Here is an 18,975-nt window from a genome sequence, read left to right on the forward strand (position 1 = left end):
AAACTGGGTGCCAAGTGCGCCGGGATTGGTTTATAGTCAATGTAGTAATTTAACCAATGGATGGCGTCTTGAAGACAGGGTTTTGACCAATCGCAGCAGGTGTTTCGTTGGCCGCGTTACGCATGACGCCACTAGGCATCGGAGCTGCTGGGGCTCAAGGCATCGAGCGACCGCGGCCAAGTATGCGCGAGCGCGTGGGCAGCGGCGGCTCGCGGACGTCCGACGGAGACCCGCGCGAGGAGCTGGAGGAGATGCTGGAGGTGCGGCTGGCGGGGGGCGGCGGCGGCAGCAGCAAGACGCTGCTCCCCGTCGTGTCCTCCCGCGCGCACAGGGCCAGGGGCGGCCAGAGCGAGCGGGACGACGACGACAACGACAAGCAGGGCAAGCGACGGCGCAGGGGCCACGCCGACTGGCTCAAGCGGCTCTGGGGCGCGCGGCTGCTGCTCACGCGCGGCGGCGCCCGCTCCATGTGGAAGTGCGCGCTGCTGCTGGGCGTGCTGGCGCTGCTGGTGGCCGCGGGCGCGGCGCTGCTGGCCCTGGAGGTGGTGGGCCGGCTCCGGTTCGGTGGCTACTTCGTGCCGCAGCGGGGCCACAACGGCCAGCTGGGCTTCTTCCACGAGATGGACGTGGACATGCAGACGCTCAAGGACGCCACCGGCAGGCCTGACGGCAAGCTTTTCCCGGCCTCGGCCGCGAACCCGAGAGAGGTGAAGGCCTGGGTGGCTGAACGCAGGAAACGCACCAACGGCCGCAAGTTCCTTGTGGGCTGCACGTCGCACTGGAAGGGCTACGTGCTGCGCTCGTTCCTGTCGCTCTTCGAGGAGCTCAAGGGCGAGCACGGGTGGGAGGACCTCGACACGTCCAAGAACCCCATGAAGGTCATCTACGACATGGACCGCAAGCGCGCCCCGAGCGTCATGCTCTTCTGCCTGAACTCGTTCTACTACCCGATGGCGCTGCTGCAGGAGTACCGCGCGTACTTCCACGAGCTGCGCTCGCTGGGCACGATCATCGCCGTGTGGAACGACGACCTGCACTACTACGACCAGTTCAACCCGATCACGCTGCGTGACGAGGTCCTGACGAAGGTGGATGTACTCGTGGGCACCTACACGTACTTCATGGACGACTACTTTGCCAAGATCACCGACTCGGTGAACGAGCGCGATCTGCCGCTGACAGTCTGGCTGCCGCACTCGTCCGGCCCAGACTTCGTGAACACCTCCTTCAACGAGTACCCGATCAACAAGATTATCCTTTCGGGCAAGCTGGGCTCGAACTGGTACCCGCTGCGCCACTGGCTGGGCATCTACCAGCAAGATCACCGCGGTGTCATGGACCTGTATCAGCACTCGGGCTACTACGTCGCTGACAACCAGTCGGCGATTTACGCGTCTTACCTGCGCTCGTACCGCACGGCGATCACCACGACGCTGATCTTCCAGTACGTCATCGCCAAGATCTTCGAGATCCCTTCGACCGGTGCGCTGCTGGCCGTGAACCGCGACGTGGCCCCTCTGCTGGCGGCGCTGGGCATGAACGAGGGCGAGCACTACGTGGGCTTCGATCGGCGGGACCCGGAGCAGATCGTCTGGTGGGTGAACGACCCTCGCAACTGGGCGGAGATCGACCGGATCCGCCTCGCAGGGATGGAGCTCGTGCGGGAGCGGCATCTGGTGACCAACCGCGTGAAGGCGCTGGACCTGTTCATGATGGAGGGCGAGGCCGTGTACCAGAACCCGCCGGCGCTGCACCTAACCAGCCCGTGTCCGTCCCGGGCGCTGCCCGACGAGCAGGCGTGCCAGGCGCGGTTCGACCGCGAGTCGTTCTACAAGTGCGACCGCTGGTTCTGCGGCGCGCACTCGCTGCTGCCGCTCTGGGACTGACTAACTCTGCGTAGATAGACAAGAAGTTGCCGCTCCACTACCATCCCCACACTATAAAATGGACCCTTCTGCACAGCAGCAGCCTGTAATACATGTACTACCAGCACTTCAACGAGATAACCCGGTTAAGTGGATATACCCCGGTTATATCCCGCCGGCCAATCCCACGCCTCGGCCGTTTTTCGATCTCCCCGCTTGAAGGAGAACTCCGCACTCCGCACTCCGCACTCTCCGCACTCTCCGCAGACGCTCAAGACGCTCGACGCTCGACGCTGGGGCCGCACGCAGCATGCACTACGAGTTCGTGGGCGCGCTGGAGGTGACGTACGGCAACGCGCTGGCGGCGGGCGGCGGCTTCCACCGCGTGACGACGGCCGAGGGCGCGGCCGCCGAGGTGTCGCCGCACACGTTTCTCTGGTACAGGCTCTCGGAGGCGCCGCCGCCCTCGGCGCTGGCCATCACGCAGCTGCGCATCGGCGGGGAGCAGGGCGACGGGGACGCCGCGTGGACCAAGCTGGACAAGTCGCTGGACCGCCAGAAGGGCCGCTTCCTCTGGTTCCAGGCCGCGCCCTTCCAGCCGCCGGCCTCGCCCTCGGCCCAGAACACGCGGCCCATGCCGCTCAAGGAGATCCGCGTGGTGCGCGACCTCAAGGACGTCCCCGAGGGCTTCGAGTGGCTCGACGAGCCGCTGCTGAGCGCCGACGACGCCGGCAGTAAGCCCCTGACTGCTGTAGTAGCGCTGCTATGCTGGAGGAGAGGGAGCTAACGCCTTGTTCTTTGTGGCAGACGAGCTGTGCACGTACTTGTGCTTCCGCAGACTCGGCAGCGAGGACTTGGCCGGCTCCAAGTGGTCCATCCTGAACCAGAAGGCCGGCAACTGGATCGACGTCAAGGACCTGTCGTCCAACAAGTGGAGCGTGGCGCAGATCCTGCAGCACTCGGCCGCCGAGATCCGCGTGCACATCCCGACGTGGCGCAAAGGGCGCGACGAGTTCTTGTCGCGCGCCACGTGCCGCAACCGGGTGGCCAAGCTGGCCACGCACACGAACGTGTACATGTCGCCGGCCTACCCGTTCCCGCGCAAGCAGGGCAGCATGTGGAACGCCAACATGAAGGACCTGCAGCAGGCGCGCGAGCAGTTCGACAAGTACTTCTACGACCGAGAGAAGCAGAAGGCGTACTTGCCGAGATACCTCATCCCGTTCATCGAGAAGTCGCTGTTGTGCACGTTCCTGTCAAGTGACCTCGCCGAAGAGATGAACGCGTTCCACCAGCACGTGCTGAAGAACGTGGTTGCGTGCATGCTCGGGAACGACGCGGGCGATGTGATGGTCTACATGTTGTCGCTGCTGCGCATGATCCTCAACGGCCACAATTCGTGCATGTTCTTCTACATCAAGTACCCCGGCAGCTACACTGCAGCAAAGTACCAGCGTCTGGTGTACACGTCGTACTTGGTGAGCCCAGATGCGCTAGCTGCGATCCCGACGCGCCACCCGTGCCGCTCGTTTTACTACATTGACAACGTGGACCTTTTCGTACAAGCGGGGGGCTTTCGTCTGATTCTTCAGCGTCTTGCGGAGACAGACATCGAATTGACGGAGGTGTTGCTGTATTGCACACTTTTGAATGAGGCGAAACCGTGTCTGACGCAGCAAAAACGTCGCCGGAGTTCGGCTTCAAGCCGTCGTCGTTCCACAACCGAAGTTCAAACGGAAGATTTCTTTCGAGAGTTTTTGAATGCTACGTTTTCGCGACTTCGGCGTATGAGCGGAGAAGAGCTGAAGGACGACGATGGACTCATCGATCAGATCGTGGGTGTCTTGGATACGCTTTGCCGCGATGGCTTATTGCTTGGAGGCCGCAGTTCGGAGTCGGACATTGATGAATCGACCGCTACTGACGGTACAGCTCCACTGTGCGATGTGGAATTCGCCGAGGCGATTGAAATTTTTCATTTGGATCTCTCGAAAAAGTTTATATGCTGCCCTTACTTGTCCCAACGCCTACTGGGTATTTCGCGTATCAACGATTTGATTTCGATGGCTCAGCGAAAGGATGCTCTGCAGAAAAAGGCAAGCTTGACTCTGCGGCGCAGTTCCCAGTCTGTCAGTACTACAACGTCATTAAGTACAAGTGCTTCGAGTACTACCCAGTCGTCAACGGATTCAACTGCGAGTGAGCAGCCTGTAACGAAATGGTTGCGCACAAAGTATATTGTGGAGTGGTTGACAGCATCTGACATCCTGGAGGTTATACTGGGCGATCGCGAGAGCTGTGCCAAGTATTCTCTTCAAGAAGGCACTCACCTGGAAATTCTCAAGCGCTCTAAAAAGATATTTGGGTTCGTAGCGGCGCACGGGCTCTTAACGGAGAAGCACATTGTGTTGATGTGGAAAACAGCGCTGAATCAGCTGCGCTCGGGCAGAAAAACCGTTTTCGATATTTTGATCTCGCTTTGCGGGGTGCTTTCAGCCGATCTCATGGATGTTGTCGTGATGCTGCTGACCCAAGTTCCTCTGAGCGATTACGACGATCTGGTCGTGAATTTTATCAAGCGTGTCATCATGATCGCATCAAAGCTGGTAGTTGATGCTGAAACGGGTGGATTTAAGATGTCGCTAACGTCACTTGTAAGCGCTGCGTCTGGTTCAAGAAGCAAATTGAGTGCAAGTGCTCAAAGAGATGTAGAAGTGCTGAATAAAGTGGTAAGCTTGTGCTGTACCCTGTATTGGAATGCAATCCTTCAAACCGAAGCACCGCACGAAACTGGGATGAACGGTAGTTCGGTACTTCGTGGCGCGATGCGGGCTGAAGTGGAAGCAGCTTTAGCTGACTCGTTAAACTACGTGCAAAAGTTGTGGATTTCCGCCGGATCATCCTCTTCCGCGTCAGGAAAAGAGCAACAACAGCTTCTAAGCGACTATCTGCGGAAGTGTGCCGAGAACATCAAATCTGGAACACTGGTGGAGACATCTATGAGTCTAATTCAGCGCATTGTTAATGGTTACGGCGGAAGTTCGTCGTCGCTGGCAGCTTCGACACTGTCATTGACCAGGGCCAATTCGCCGCCTACGACATCCAGCGAGCTCCTGAAAGAGTTGAACAATGCGCACAATATTGTGTCGGTTGTTGTCGAAGCCATCAAGAACTACGTTGCTCAGGCCGATTCCCAGTCCCGGGCGCAAATTTCGCATCTTGCTGCCATTCAAAAGCGCCTGTCGTTCCTCGGGTATATTGTTACCAAGTCGGACCTAAAGTTGCCGTTTGATGCTGTGTGCGAGTTGTGGGGGTGCTTTAACGGCTCCGATGGCACGGCGGAAGAACGAGAGGTGTTTTTTGCTTGGTTTACGACGGTGGTCCCTGATCCTAACAACTTTGTTCATCGAGCGTATTCGGGGCACACTGGGTTCTCTGAAACGGTTGTGGGTGAAATTTTCCAATCCCTGATTGGGTCGCAAACCTCGGGTCTTCAAAATGGAAGCGCTACTCAGATACGTTTGGACATGCAGACGATGAGCAAGGAATCATTCTGGGCTCTGGAACGGCTTTTTCGGTTTGTTAACACAGGCAGTAGACGCATTTCCTCTACTGCAGTCGTTGGGAGTACTCCTTCACGCGGAAGTGTACCGGGTAACAAGGATGACGCTCTTTTCGTCGTCGAAGCGATGGACCTGCAAGGCCTCGAGACGCTGTATGACGTGGCTTTGCGCGCTGAAAATGATATTGTGAGTCAGCAAGCGACTAATTATCTGATATATCTGCATCTTCACGTCGGGTCCAAGCTCGTGCGACGCGAAGTGTGGGCAGACTTTGTCGAAAGATGTCTTTGGCGTTTGAAGGAGAAGGCGAAGACTCCGATTGAGGCATCCAACACGCGTGAAATTCGTCGTCTGCTAGTGCTATTGAGCACTTTCCTTCACCAATCAGTCGTGCAAGCACATGACAGCGCTGGTGCAGGAGGAACCTTCGATGGCCCTGAAGAGCTGATAGTTTACGTTCGAACACAAGGTGGCCGTGTTGCAGCACCATTCCGGTATCATTTGAGGCGAACGTCCCTTGTGTCGGAGCTGCGTGATCGAATTGCAAAGGACACTGGTCACCCAGCGGATCGAGTTCGCATTGTGAACTCAGCGAAGACTAAGTTGACAGCACAGGGACATGGAAAATTTACACTCGAGAAGGCGCGCGTTTTCAGCACGTCTGTGTCATCTTCGCGTTCGTCTTCAGGACGATTGACATTGACGCAAACTGCCCCAGCTCCTTCTCGCAGGGGTTCTAGGCAACCCAGCTACGTGGAGGCAATTCTGTTGTCGAAAGTAGAAAGTGACACTAGTGGCCACACCAATCGCAGTATTCTTGACTTTCACGGAGCTGCTGGCGTTGCTGCAGCGGCCGCTGCTGGCGGAGGTGGTACAGGTAATAACAGCAGCCCTGAAAGTGACTGGCATGCGATTAAGACGGAGGTTTCACAAAATGATACCTGGATAGGACTACTGTTTAACCTGCTATCCTACAACGATGGGATAGCCGACGAAGCCTGGAAGGTGCTGAAGCTACTCACAACAGATGACGAGATGGAAAAGCAGACACGTACACTCAATGGCGTGCTAGCTATTGATGGATCAATCCGAAAGACACCTAATTCGTTTGAGTGGGACACGCTGCTAGATGCGAAGTGTCCTCCAAAGTTATTGTATCAGCTTGAGCTGGTGGAGAAATTCGCGCTTTGCGGCGACGGACGTAATGACGACGATGATGACGACGATGAAAATGGAGGGTCGCATTCCGGCAATGCAAACAGTGTGGCTGGAGTAGATGGCTTGATCGGCACTGTAAATACTTGGAGTGCATCATTTCTTGAGCTTGGTGGCCGAACGCAGCTTGAAAAGTTTGTTCTATCATCGAGCCCTCGTCAATTACTTTCTCAGGGGACGCTTTCAGTAATGTGCTTGTCTAAGCTTCTGAAGTTGCTCCGCCATTTTGTGCTGGTGGAATCTAAATTGGCGGAGGAGAATGGAGATACTATGGATGTACACCCTCAGCGGTTGATTCATCAACTTTTGGAAACGCTGAGCAGTCTCCAATCTATCGATAAAGCACCCGGAAAGACCTCTTCGTCCGCGTTGCCTGATCAAATAAGCGAACAATCGAAGCAACAGTCTGTACTGAATGGGCAAGATCAATTGCATTCGGCTCAGCCACTTTCTCTGACGGTGTACGCGCGGCCACAAGTCGAGGATCCTGACAACATCGATGACATCCCCAGCGACGCCTATCTAATGACTCGATTGTTGTCTTGCATTGCTACAAGTACACTGGTGGCAAACCTAGGGGCACTGGAACTTTTAGAGAGCTATACGGGCCATGGTGAAATTGTCCTGCATTGTCTGGTGGAGAGCCGATTTAAGCCCGTCCGGTTGGAGGCAGCAAACGCAATCGCTGCATTGTCCACATCTAGAAACAAGCTTCAGGAGGATCGTGTGGCGTGCTGCAACTATTACCTACGCTTATTGGGCGAATACCCGGGGCCAGTGGATGATGAAGAGTATTATAATGTGTTCACTCTGCTTGTCACCAGCGCGGATGATCTTACCAAGTTTGCGATACTCCCGTCTTGTCAAATTCTATGCCGTCGGATCAAGGCCTTTGAGATTAAAGACGATGCGCTCGGGTGTGTTGGTCCTATGGCACTATCTTCTCGGAAAAGCACCATAGAAGGCAGCAGGCGATGGGCGCAATCTGGGCCTACAACACTCAAGCACGCTCTCCCGCCCGCTCTGGACGCGTTGCTCGAAGGGCAACTGTCCACATTGCTTGCTATCATTAAACGGATCCCGGCTGTACTTGCGGACGGTCTTCTTGATGTCTCGTGTGACGGACGCAGTTTGCGAGAGGTTGTAGCCCCAACTCTTCATGAGCAAGAAGGGATTATTAATGAGCTCTTCCACGAATGTTTATTCGCCACACCAGACACGGAGACAAGTGGGGAGATGCAAAGCGGAGGCAGTGAAAGCGGGGCTATGAGTATTCAGGCATCTTCATCGTCACAGTATTATCTACGACAACCCAAGTGCCGTAGTGACTCATGCAGAGGAATCGCATTTGATCTCCTTGCCGAGCTCTCGATTGACAATACCGATGGACTGCGCTTCTTGCTAACGCAAATGGCAAACCAACACACATTGGAGCGTCCTCCGGAGCCTACTGCTACGACTACAACGATCTCAACATCCAAGCGAAAGGGATCAAAGTCAATGAAAGATCAACTGCTTCAACGAGGCAAATACGTGGGTCTGAAAAACCTTGGATGTACATGCTACTTGAACTCGACCATCCAGAGCTTTTTCATGATGCCACGCTTCCGTCGACAAGTCCTGCGCCTTCAATCTAGCGGGAGTGGTAGCGAGAAGCCCGAGGTGAAGAGCCTAACGTATGAACTTCAGTCGTTGTTCGCTCATTTGGAGGGTAGCGCAAAGCCATACTATAACCCGCGTCCATTCACCCGCGCAATGAAGACATGGGACGGCGAAACTGTGGATGTGAATGTTCAGCAGGATGCTAGCGAATTTCTCACATCTTTCTTTCAGCAAATCGAGTCGGAGATGAATGGCGTTGGCGCCAGTGGTGGAGATCACTATACCAGTGATGAGAACATCCTGAACACGTTTTTCGGTGGAGAATTTAGCAACGAGCTGGTTGCAGAAGGCGATCGGTACAGTGAGCGATTTGAGCCGTTCCACTTCATTTCTGTTCCCGTTCGAGACCGAAAGAACCTGAAAGAGTCGTTGGACGGATGGGTGGAAGGTGAAAAGGTAAGCTACGCTTGGGAAAGGGGCAGTGGCTCAAAAAGTGAAGAAACCACCACAAATGATGGAGAAGAAGACGAGAAGGTGACGCTGGAAACGCACAAGCGTATCTCGATTTCGAAACTGCCATCGTATCTGATTATTCACCTGAAACGCTTCGAGTTCGACTTCGAGAAGATGCAACAAATTAAGCTCCATGACCGCTTTGAATTTCCCACCGAGCTCGACATGTATCCGTACACAAAGGAAGGGCAGCAAGAGAGGAGAAAAAGATCGACTTCATCTGCAGACGAAGGTGCTGTCAGTCATGACGTTCGCTTGAGTGCATCATCTGATAGTGCAGATGATGGCAGAACGACAGCTCCCGAGTACTCGCAGTATGAGCTGGTGGGAACTGTGGTTCATCTTGGTACAGCCAACTCAGGACACTACTATTCGTTTTTGCGAGACCAGCAGGTGCCACGTGACAAGAACCAATGGTACGAGTTTAACGATACTCTGGTTACACCGTTTGATCCTGAGCAAATTCCAGAGGAGTGTTTCGGTGGGGAGGACAAGACGCGTGCTCGCCACGGCTCAGCTAGTGGATCATCGCCGGAGGAAGGTTCCCCACTGCCGACCAAAATGAAGAACCGCAGCAGCTTCATGCTGTTTTATGCTCGAGTATCCCCGGAAGTGCGAATTGTCACCGACGAAGACGCTCCCTGTGTTAAATTCTCGACCGCTGTGCTCGTGGCGGCATTTTGTTCAAGACTTACGAGGCGAGCCTCGGCTCGGCTAGCACATTTGCGGAATATGGTCCAGATAATTGCGCCCGATCCGATCCGCAAGCTCATTGCGATGGAGAACCGCTTGTTCTGGCGCAAAAGGTATCTGTACGACACGCGGTGCCTGAAGTTTACGTATAATCTCCTCAGGTCTTGTCTAGTGGGGCTCGAAAATGCCAAGAATATGGCCGTTATGCCGCGATTTGAGCCCGTAGAAGTGCAGTTCGAAGCCTTGCAAGTGGCAACCAAGTTCGTATTTGGCACTCTATGGCAAGGTGGTGATGTGAGCAAGGTCTTGGAATGGCGCCTCATTCTTCAATCGCTCTACCATTCTGACATTGGTGGTTGTCGCTGGTTTCTATCGACCATGGAGGCGAACGAATCACTTCTTCTCGAACTGCTCGTCTTTAACGAGCACCGTGAGGTTCGCGAGTTGATGGCAAACGTGCTCTCAGAAGCGATTGTGACTACGTCTAACACGGAGTTCGAAGAGGAGGCCGATGAAGATGCTCATCATGCAGACGGTGATGGAAAGAAGCAACTGCCTGCCTCTTTCGAGTTCATGTTCTTCCTGATCCAGCTGATGCCAGCGTTGCTTTCGGTTCCTGTCCACCATCATCGCCAGTATTTCCTCACGATGTATGACTTTGTACAGACAGGCCGCAACGAAGGGTCTTTCCTCGTGGTAAACAGTGTTGTTGGTGCGATTGTAGCACTCCTGACTGGCCTCGGAAGCACACAGCCGTTGCTTCAGTTGCAGTTAAAGAAGCACAAGACGAAGCAGATTCTGAAACGCATTGATCTCAGCGTTACGATACTGAAGCTGCTGTCAGTGCTTATTCGCTGCAGCTTACCTCCTGCAATGGATGTCAAGGCAGATGACAAACACCCGCTGATTCTCCCATCCAACATGGCTCATGACCATGTTGATCTCACGCCAGCGGACCATGACGTGCTACTTAATGATCGCTTTATTACCTTGCTCACGCAGCGCGCAAACCACTACACCAAGGAGACGAAGCCATTGGAGCAGATTGTAAGTCACTTGTGCTGGGAAAGTCGCCGCGTTACCGCAGCGTTCTTGGAAACAATCATGCATGGAATAGAGAAAGAAGATCATCATGATGTCAAGCCGTATTTCCGGACGCTGAATTCGCTGCTGAAGATTCGAGACTCTCTGGCTGCGGAGCGTCTCGCAGACAGTCTCACGAAGCTAGTTGCCGTAATGGCTTCGCAGCAGCGGTTTTACAAGGCCACAGAGACGTCATTCGACATGCTGGCAAGGCTCGCCAAACGCCACAGTGGTGTGACCCAGTGGTTACGAGACAATCGCCAGAGCTGTGGGTGGATGGAAAAGTGGTTGGTGGCGCACCGCGGAGCTGAGGGTTATCTGCAGCAGCGTAAGACTGTCCTGGTGAAGCCCAACAGCACCTCATCGTGGGTTAACGTGAGCGTCACGAGCTCGGGGCTCATCAAGGCGATCGACCGCTCCATCACAAAATTGCTGCCGCGGATTCGAAGCATTTTGGACCCCGAAGCTGTGGTGGAAACCTTCTACGACAGTGACGATAACCCGCAACGGCTTGTCGGTAAGCGCGTACGCGTGAAATGGGCCAAGGACAAGTGGTACGAAGGTACTGTGCAGCAATTTAATGAGGACACGTACGAGCACTTCGTAGCGTACGATGACGGCGACAAGCGGTCGTACCACATGTCGGAGAAACTCTTCTACGTCGTGGACTTGACGCCATCGCCCAAGCCTCGCAAGAAAAAGCATCAGCAGCAAGTTTGAGCGAGCCGGAGCTGTAATTAGCCTCTAAATGCAAGGCAACGTGAACGGTTCGTCCGGTCTTCTTTATGTGTGGTTCTCGCAACTGATGCTTGTGTAGATGCAATGGATTGAAGCATGCGGACTGGTACAGTTGATGGTGTCTTGTGCATTGATCTCACTAACAGGATATCTTGTAATAGTCCCAATTTTGTCTTCGCAACGGTCAAGTTAGACGAGCGCTTATCGGACTCACCTCGAAATAGGCCGTCGCCGAGAACGCACTTTGTCGCTGCACTTCGAGCGTTGCCGCCACCGCGGAGATAACACCATGACAATCAACCCGCCGAAATGTGCTGTGAATATGGAGCAGCGCCTGGCAGCGCTGCGACGCGACCAGGAGATCGACGGACTTCGTGTCTACCTCATCAAGTACAACCTCTTCCCGCGCAACCGAGACCCGCACAACTCGCCCATTCGTCTCGAGGAGCTGAAGGAGCTCGTCAAGCACTGGAAACTCCACCGACAGCGCGGGTTTTGGCGCGATCATCCGGACAAGGACGACCTTGTTCGCGCCTTACTACAGCACATTAAAAGCGAGGCAGCGAACAAGAAGCGCCGCCAAGACGCGCAGGACAAGTACCGTAGCAAGACATTGAGCGGCGCGGATGACGGAAGTCCCGGGAAGCTTCGAGATCTCACGACGTTTTTTGGAGGGGGTAACGCGAACGGTGGAGGCGAAGGCGACCAGAACGGTTCCGATAATGACCGGGAGCAAGCCGTGGCTATTGCGAAGAAGAAAAACTTTGGCGGGGATCTATTCTACCAACGCGGTGACTACGACGAGGGGCTGATCTACTTATCACGAATCGACAAGTCCCGCTTCCAGTCAGAAAGCCACAATCCGTGTCAAGACCTACTTACGACGTCGGCATCAGCGCCGACACCGCTAAACCGTCTACTGCTGGGAGGTGATGCGGTTAATAAGCATAAGAGTGCTGGTGTTGCTGCTGCAAGCGATAAAGAGGCTGAGAGAGAGCTCAATCAAATGCCGGCAGTGACGTTGTCCCCCATACTCACTGGCGCCGTGAATACGACCCTTCTAACCAAAGACATGAAGCTCAAGTCAGTCGAGGGATTGTACAGCATATCGTGCCACAAGGGCTACGAGGCTCAGCTGCTACATGAGGGAGCACTCGTTACGCTTTCGAGTTTACTCAAGCAGGACGATCCGGCGATCCGGTTGTACGCTGCCGCGGCGATCCTGAATCTCACTCATTACATTCCTGTCCCGATATCGCCCTTGCCCACACCGGTTAAGAAGGCACAGACTCGGTCACCTTCATCCTCTTTGGCTATGGCACCTTCCCAAGCCGCGAGAGATTTGTACGCGGAAATGATGGATGAAAGCGTCATCGCGGCACTGCTTGACCTCGTCCACACTCCCCACCCGACTGTCAAGGCTCTGTGTGCTCGTGCGCTACTGCGCTTCACTATCGACGAGACGCACCACTTCGCCATGGTGCACGAAGGTGTAGTGACTGCGCTTTCACAGATCATGACTACGGTGCCCACGACCATGACGTCACCTCTTGCTGCACCAAATGACGTAAAGCTGCTCTGTGTGCTGGCTCTCGTGAATCTGGCCGATGTGCCGCGTGCCGTCACTTGCGACGCGCTGTTGAGCACTATTGTCGTTTTGGCTAGACACGGAGACACTGCGACGCGCAAGATATGCGCTCAGGCAATCTTGAACCTCTCTATACTCCCCACAACGCGCGGAGTAATTGTGGACGAAGGAGCGGTAGCTGCTTTGGAAGTACTGACAACGGTGGCAATTCGCCCACCACTGCAGCTCACTCTATTGGAAACAATTACGTGCACACTCTGTAACTTGGCGGCTGTGAAGACGAACCAGGATGCACTGACGAAGAATAGTGGACTGAACATTTTGTCGGATATTCTTACTAACGTTGGAGCAGAGCTTCGACGGATGCACGAAGGAGTCATAACCGACACGGATAGCGCGGAAGGGGAGGCCATGGTGGCATCCCTCCTTTGCGTAGTCCGCAAGAACTGTGTCAACGCCATCGCAATGCTGTGCTGCAACCCGAAACTCCAAGTTCGCATTCGCAACGCCAGCTTCATCCCGAAGCTACTGAATATCCTTCGAAAGGATGGTTACGATGAGCAAGATGATGACTATAGTGATGATGACAGTCATGCATCTCCAAATGGCGATGACCGTCGTATGTCAGCTTCGCTGTTGACCCAGCGTGCCAGCGTCGACCCAGAAACTGAGAAATTCGTGGTAGTGGCACTTGCTAATCTGGCTTTGGACGATCGCTGCCGCCCGACGCTAGTTCAGGACGGAGCTGTGCCCATTTTCTTAGGGTTATTGCATACTCCAGACATGACTGGCTCCGTTAGCACTGAAGAGCAAATTGATGGTGCAACAGACCGACAGAACGACAAGCGGGTTGCTGCGTTACTGCTCAAGTTGGACTGCGTCACGGCGTTGAGCAACCTTCTTCTTCACCCTGCCAACTTCCAAGCACTGGTTGACGCTGGCGTTGTTCCTTCTTTCCTGGATCTCATCCGTAACGAAGAGACTGCTGCACCTGGCGCTAGCAACAGCAGCAAGGAAATCCAGAAGGCCTGTGTGTATGCAATGCTAGGTCTTGCGAAAGATCCGGGAATGAAAACACGGCTTGCGGAGACTACGCAAAAGCGTTTGGATGGGAAGGAGGCCAGCGACCAAGTTGGTGCCATCCCGACAATGTTAGCATTTGCATCGCGAAACCTGGCTAATGCTGAGCTCTGCGGAGTCTGTATTAGTTTCTTGCACCACTTGTCATCGCGACCCGAGAACCACGAGTTGCTTTACTACGAGGGTGCTGTGGGTCTTCTTGTGCGGGTCCTACAGAAACCTAGCTCAGTAGAGGCTCCGGCTACGATATATTCACTCTGGTTGGACTGCTTGGCCACGCTTGCTCATCTCGCCTCTCATACTGCTAGGCGCCCTTCGCTCCTTGATGACGGAGTTCTCGATGCCATACAACACTTTTTGATCGCCTCTGCTGCAGACCAGCGACCACGGGATGCCGTCACTGACAGAAGTATTATCAAGGCCCAGTACGCTGCGTCTCAGATCGTTTACAAGATGCATGAAATCTGCAGCGGCAGTTCTGTGCCAGCAGGTTTTGGACCCGGTCCGGTGGACGCGCCAGCATTTTTTGCATGCTTGCTGCTTCTTGCCACACAGTCGGCTTCTAAGAACTCGAGATTGTCCAAGTCAACTGTCGCTCTGCAGCAGCGCACTGCACGGCGAACAGCACTTACGATCGCTAAGGTGGCTTTGGTAGTGCCGCAAGGCCCAAGGCTTTTAGCCGAACATGCTGACATCCCTCCTGCTCTGAACATGGTCATGCGGACGGGTATACACGAGGCACAGGTTTGCGCAGCGATCGCGTTGTGCAACTTGGCAGCTGAGCGGCCAACGCCAGCAAAAGGTAAGCCTCTACCTCGAGTGTGGCGCGATGCAACTGTCGATGACTTCATCGTCATTACACTGCTTCGAGTGAATAGTCCTCAGACCAAGGGGATCTGCGCGAAGGCTTTGTTTAACCTACTTACTCACGAAGATGCACGTGATCAACTCATGCGAGATGGCGTTCTGTATGCACTGCTGAAACTCGCACGACTTGAAAGTGATTCAATCCGCGACTTGGCGCTACGTGCCTTGTACAATATATCTCTGGATCCCAAGAAAACGACCCAACTCCTCGAAATTGAGCTCGTGCGAATTTTAACAAAAATGTATCAGGCCGACTTGAACAAGACCATGAAGCGGCTTATGGTCGGGATATTCAGCAATCTCTCGAGTGCTTCCTGTGCTCTCAGCACTAACGCTAGTGCCAACAGCCCAGGGGGAAATGTTGACGAAAACAAAAGTACCGAAGGAATTGTAAGCAGTACTAAGCATGTCGAGCTACAGATGCTTCAGGAGGGTGCATTGGGTGTTCTGAAGAATCTGGCGAAAGTGCGCGATCCAGAGATGAAGTTGTACGTAGCGAATGTGCTATACAACCTATCGTGTGCCACAGATTCCCGCGTCGCGGAAATTCTTGTTCACGACGAGAGCAACGTGTTAGGAATTGTCGTCGCTGAACTCAAGTCAGAGAGCAAGGACGTGCGGAAATATGCAGCGAAGACTCTTGCCAACCTCAGTGCATCTCCGGTTGCAGTACAAGTAATGACAAATGACGTCACCTCTGGTGTTGTGAGTGTTATCAATGATGCCATGAAAGGTGGGAAGGCCAAGACAGGATCAACACCTACAGGAAGCGGGTCATCCACGTCATCCACACTCTGCGTTGAGACGAATTGCGCTTGTGTATTTGCACTCCGGAACCTCTTCTCTCTAGAAATGAACCAGCGCAAGTTCATAGCTTGCAATGGACTACCGACCCTAGCAGCACTCCTCACAAGCCCTGCGATGGCTGCCGAGGCGCCGACTCTGCGAGTGGCTACCGATATGATTTGCTCTTTGGCTAAACTCAACATCGGGGCTGTCGGAAGCAACGCCACTAACGCCGGTGAATTGTCGTACGAAGAGCGACTCGTAAAGGATGGAATTGTACGAGCGCTGGTGGCGATCGCGAAAGGAGCCATGGATGGATCAACAACACGAGCTGAAGAGAATGCGGCCTGTATGAACATTGTGACGTCTTTGAGCAGTTTGTCAATACACCCGCGATGTCATGACGGCATGCTGCGCGACGGCGCTCTGGATGCTCTTGCGTTGTTGTGTGCGACCAATGCCAGCGATGCACGGGCACCCTTTAAGGGCCTCATTGGTGTGCGTGGCGAAGCGTTTGCGCTACATTGCATGGTAGTGATCCGCAATTTGTCACGCCAAGAAGTTCTACCACCATCGTCAGCAGCGGGTCCCCCTTCAATTGACAGTGACACTGGGGGTGAAGGTGTTCAAGCTACGAGCAAGGCAGAAGATGTTCGTAGTCAGAGGTTGAGCTCTCAGACAGCGTTGGTGCCTATCGTGTTGACACTTTCACAGTCCACTAGCTCCCAAACGCGTGAGCACGTAGTGGTGACGCTTTATAACTTGGCACGATTGCGTCGAAGCAAACGCCAGCTCATCAAAAACGATGGGGTTAAGGTTCTTCTGAAGCTTGGCACGAATGCGGTTTTTCCATTTCCGCGCCATGTGTGCGCGCTCGCACTGCAGGCACTCTCGACGCAGTCGCCTCCACCTGTTCCAGCTCAACAATCCAACAATTCCAATCCTGCAGCGGCTACGGCTGCTGCGACGGCTAGTGCTGCTGAATGGGACGAACCTCACGTAAATAAAGTGGTCCAGGAGGGAATTGTCGCCGCGATTGCTGCTCTAGCAGACTCGCACCAACATGACTTGCTCCTCAGTGTATCGACAAACTTGTATGCTGTCGCCAACCCTCCCTCAGCAGTAATGGAGCCGGTCTCGCTGTTGCGGACTACGAATCGAGCGATTGAACAGCACGGAGCTCCCCCTGACTGGACCAAAGTGCTTATCACAGACCTTGCTTCGTGGCCTGAGATTGAGGTGGGTAGTAGTCGGACAACAGCAGTTCGCGTCGACAGCGCGTTAACAGTAAGGACATTATCTCCTGTTGAGGGAGAGGAAGACCAGGGTGATGACTCTTACTCGGATGCAAGCGATGATGAAAGTGCGAGTCGTCGAAAAGGTTCGCAGCTGGGCAAGTCGGGGGCGAAATTGCTGGGATCAAGTCAAGTTGCGTCGCCAAAAAAGCAGACTCAGCAAGGAAACAGTTCGACCCTTGCCCCGCCGCGAACGTGCAGTTCGGACGCAGTGTTAGGGTGGTTCCAACTGCTGGCTGACCCGAAACCGGAGAAGGTGCGAATCAATGTGGACTATGAACTCGCAGGTAGGCGGGCTGCCACACCCACTCCAGTGAGTAGTGGCCTGGCGGTATCTGCATCCAGCGGGGACGAGCTACCAAAACTCCGCCCCGAGACGGCTCCTGAGGGTTCTACGGACGATGGAAACAAACTTGGCGGGAAGTTGAATGGACAATCTACTCTTACACTGGCCCGTCAGGACGCTGCGAGTAGCGGTACGCCAACTTACCGACGTTTAACCAGTAATGACGTTTATCGAGGCAACACAGCTGCTGATGTCGGGACAAGCCCGCTCAAATCTCCAGCAATGGCAGCAAAGCGAAAATCGCACCAGCTCGAGCCACTTTCCACATTAAACTAGACCTATTAAAGTCTAGACTTAAAAGTCATCTAAAAAGATGTTTTAGCTGTTTTCCAGTGTCATTTTCTGAAACTTAACATACGCCAAGTTTAAATTGTGATATGACTCAGGTAAATCATGAGTTTGAGGGCCGCTCTTACTAATAACCGCGAGCGTATCGACTGGGAGACATACGCTCAGCGCTTAGTTGACGAGGGTCAATTTCACAAGTGCTATAAGATGTCGTACTTGTAGAGCGTTACCATTAGCAGCAGAACCAACTTCTTGTACAGAATGGCCACCACCAACAGGGGCTACAACATTTCGCGCACTCCCAGCACCTTGTGCGCAAACACAGGAGCTGGAACTGCTTCGCCATCAGTCTCAGGTCCCACCACTTCGTCGATTGCGTCGAGCAACTCCCCACTTGATCGAGCGACCGGGCCTCCAACACATGTGTCGCGAGCTTTAACTTCAACAGAAGCTGCCGTCGGACCAGACCCAACGATAATGTCGCGATCGCAGCACCATCCAGCGAGGCTACAGGCGGGTCAGGAGCTAGTCAGAAGATGGGGGTGCGTCTGCTGACTTAGCGGGTGCACCGTGAGCACGCTTGTGGGGCCCGAGGGTTGTTCGCGTGTCACGCTTGCTTGTCGTTCCGCTCATCTTGAAATGTTTCCTTTGTAATGAAGCCATCATTTCCGTAAATATAGCTGTATCACACGCTATGGCAAAATTGGTATAAAACATCATTCTTATCGAATCGGTGCCATGGTGCCATCGCACGGAGCACAAGTGTCATTGTCGTGTAGGAACACGCGCTAATTTATATATGGCACACTTTCCCCACCACCAACACCCACCAAGTCACCGAAGACTCAATGGGATTGTTAGGGTTAGAACCTGAAGGCCCAGGAACTTTCCCTTGCACCGGGTTGGCGTTTCCTCTGTGCACCGAGCTTCCGCTAGTCGACCGACGGAAGACTCGGCGTCACTAGCCACGAGCAAAGGCTAGCACGCTCTCACACACAAAATATACCTCGCAGGCCCTCAGAAGGAAAGGTCCCGGCCTTTTACGGCGTGATACGAGGGTGCTGGAGCTATACTCCGGCGGGAAGAAATAAGTGGAGTGCGCTCTCGCTCCTCCAGTTCCTGGCGACGACTCGTCGCTACCAATACACCGGCCACTAACCCTTGGCTCTGCCAGGGATGAACACACGCTACACTAGTAGATGTGCCCACCGGCAATCATAATCCTACCTACCAGGTTTACTTTGAGCTGCAGGTCGTTCACTGCAGGCACCGGTGTCGCCCTTGCGTGGTTGGGAGGAAAAGCTGTTCTGTTATTGTTGCCCGAAGGCTTATCTTGTCTTCTCTTAAGTTTCCTATCGATCAATACAAATATCAAGTATAAACGTGTCCGTTTTTGGACCGCCAATTGTAACTCACGACGCTTCGGCGCTTTCTCTGCGACGTGGCGGCGTTA

General features: G+C 54.1%; 3 protein-coding genes across 3 annotated transcripts; all 3 read left to right on the forward strand.

Moving 5' to 3' along the window:
* Positions 1-182: 182 nt before the first annotated feature.
* On the forward strand, positions 183-1,886 carry IUM83_18470 (Elicitin protein RAL3; the record flags this gene model as incomplete). Its single annotated transcript, XM_067943472.1, has 1 exon — positions 183-1,886. The coding sequence occupies one exon, from the start codon at positions 183-185 to the stop codon at positions 1,884-1,886; it is 1,704 nt and encodes a 567-aa protein (XP_067795613.1).
* A 289-nt stretch (positions 1,887-2,175) lies between these two features.
* IUM83_18471 (putative ubiquitin-specific protease) lies at positions 2,176-11,254 on the forward strand (the record flags this gene model as incomplete). The annotated part of the gene is made up of 4 exons (XM_067943473.1): positions 2,176-2,599; positions 2,673-3,424; positions 8,477-10,498; positions 10,799-11,254. The coding sequence occupies 4 exons, from the start codon at positions 2,176-2,178 to the stop codon at positions 11,252-11,254; spliced, it is 3,654 nt and encodes a 1,217-aa protein (XP_067795651.1).
* Positions 11,255-11,594: 340 nt separating this feature from the next.
* Positions 11,595-14,172, forward strand: IUM83_18472 (Ankyrin 2; the record flags this gene model as incomplete). The annotated part of the gene is made up of 2 exons (XM_067943474.1): positions 11,595-14,011; positions 14,157-14,172. 2 exons carry the CDS (start codon positions 11,595-11,597, stop codon positions 14,170-14,172), a joined length of 2,433 nt encoding a protein of 810 aa, XP_067795611.1.
* Between the last annotated feature and the right edge of the window lie 4,803 nt (positions 14,173-18,975).

The sequence above is a fragment of the Phytophthora cinnamomi genome, assembly GCF_018691715.1.
Source record: "Phytophthora cinnamomi strain GKB4 chromosome Unknown Contig20, whole genome shotgun sequence".
In the NCBI taxonomy this organism is placed as follows: Eukaryota; Oomycota; class Peronosporomycetes; order Peronosporales; family Peronosporaceae; genus Phytophthora; species Phytophthora cinnamomi.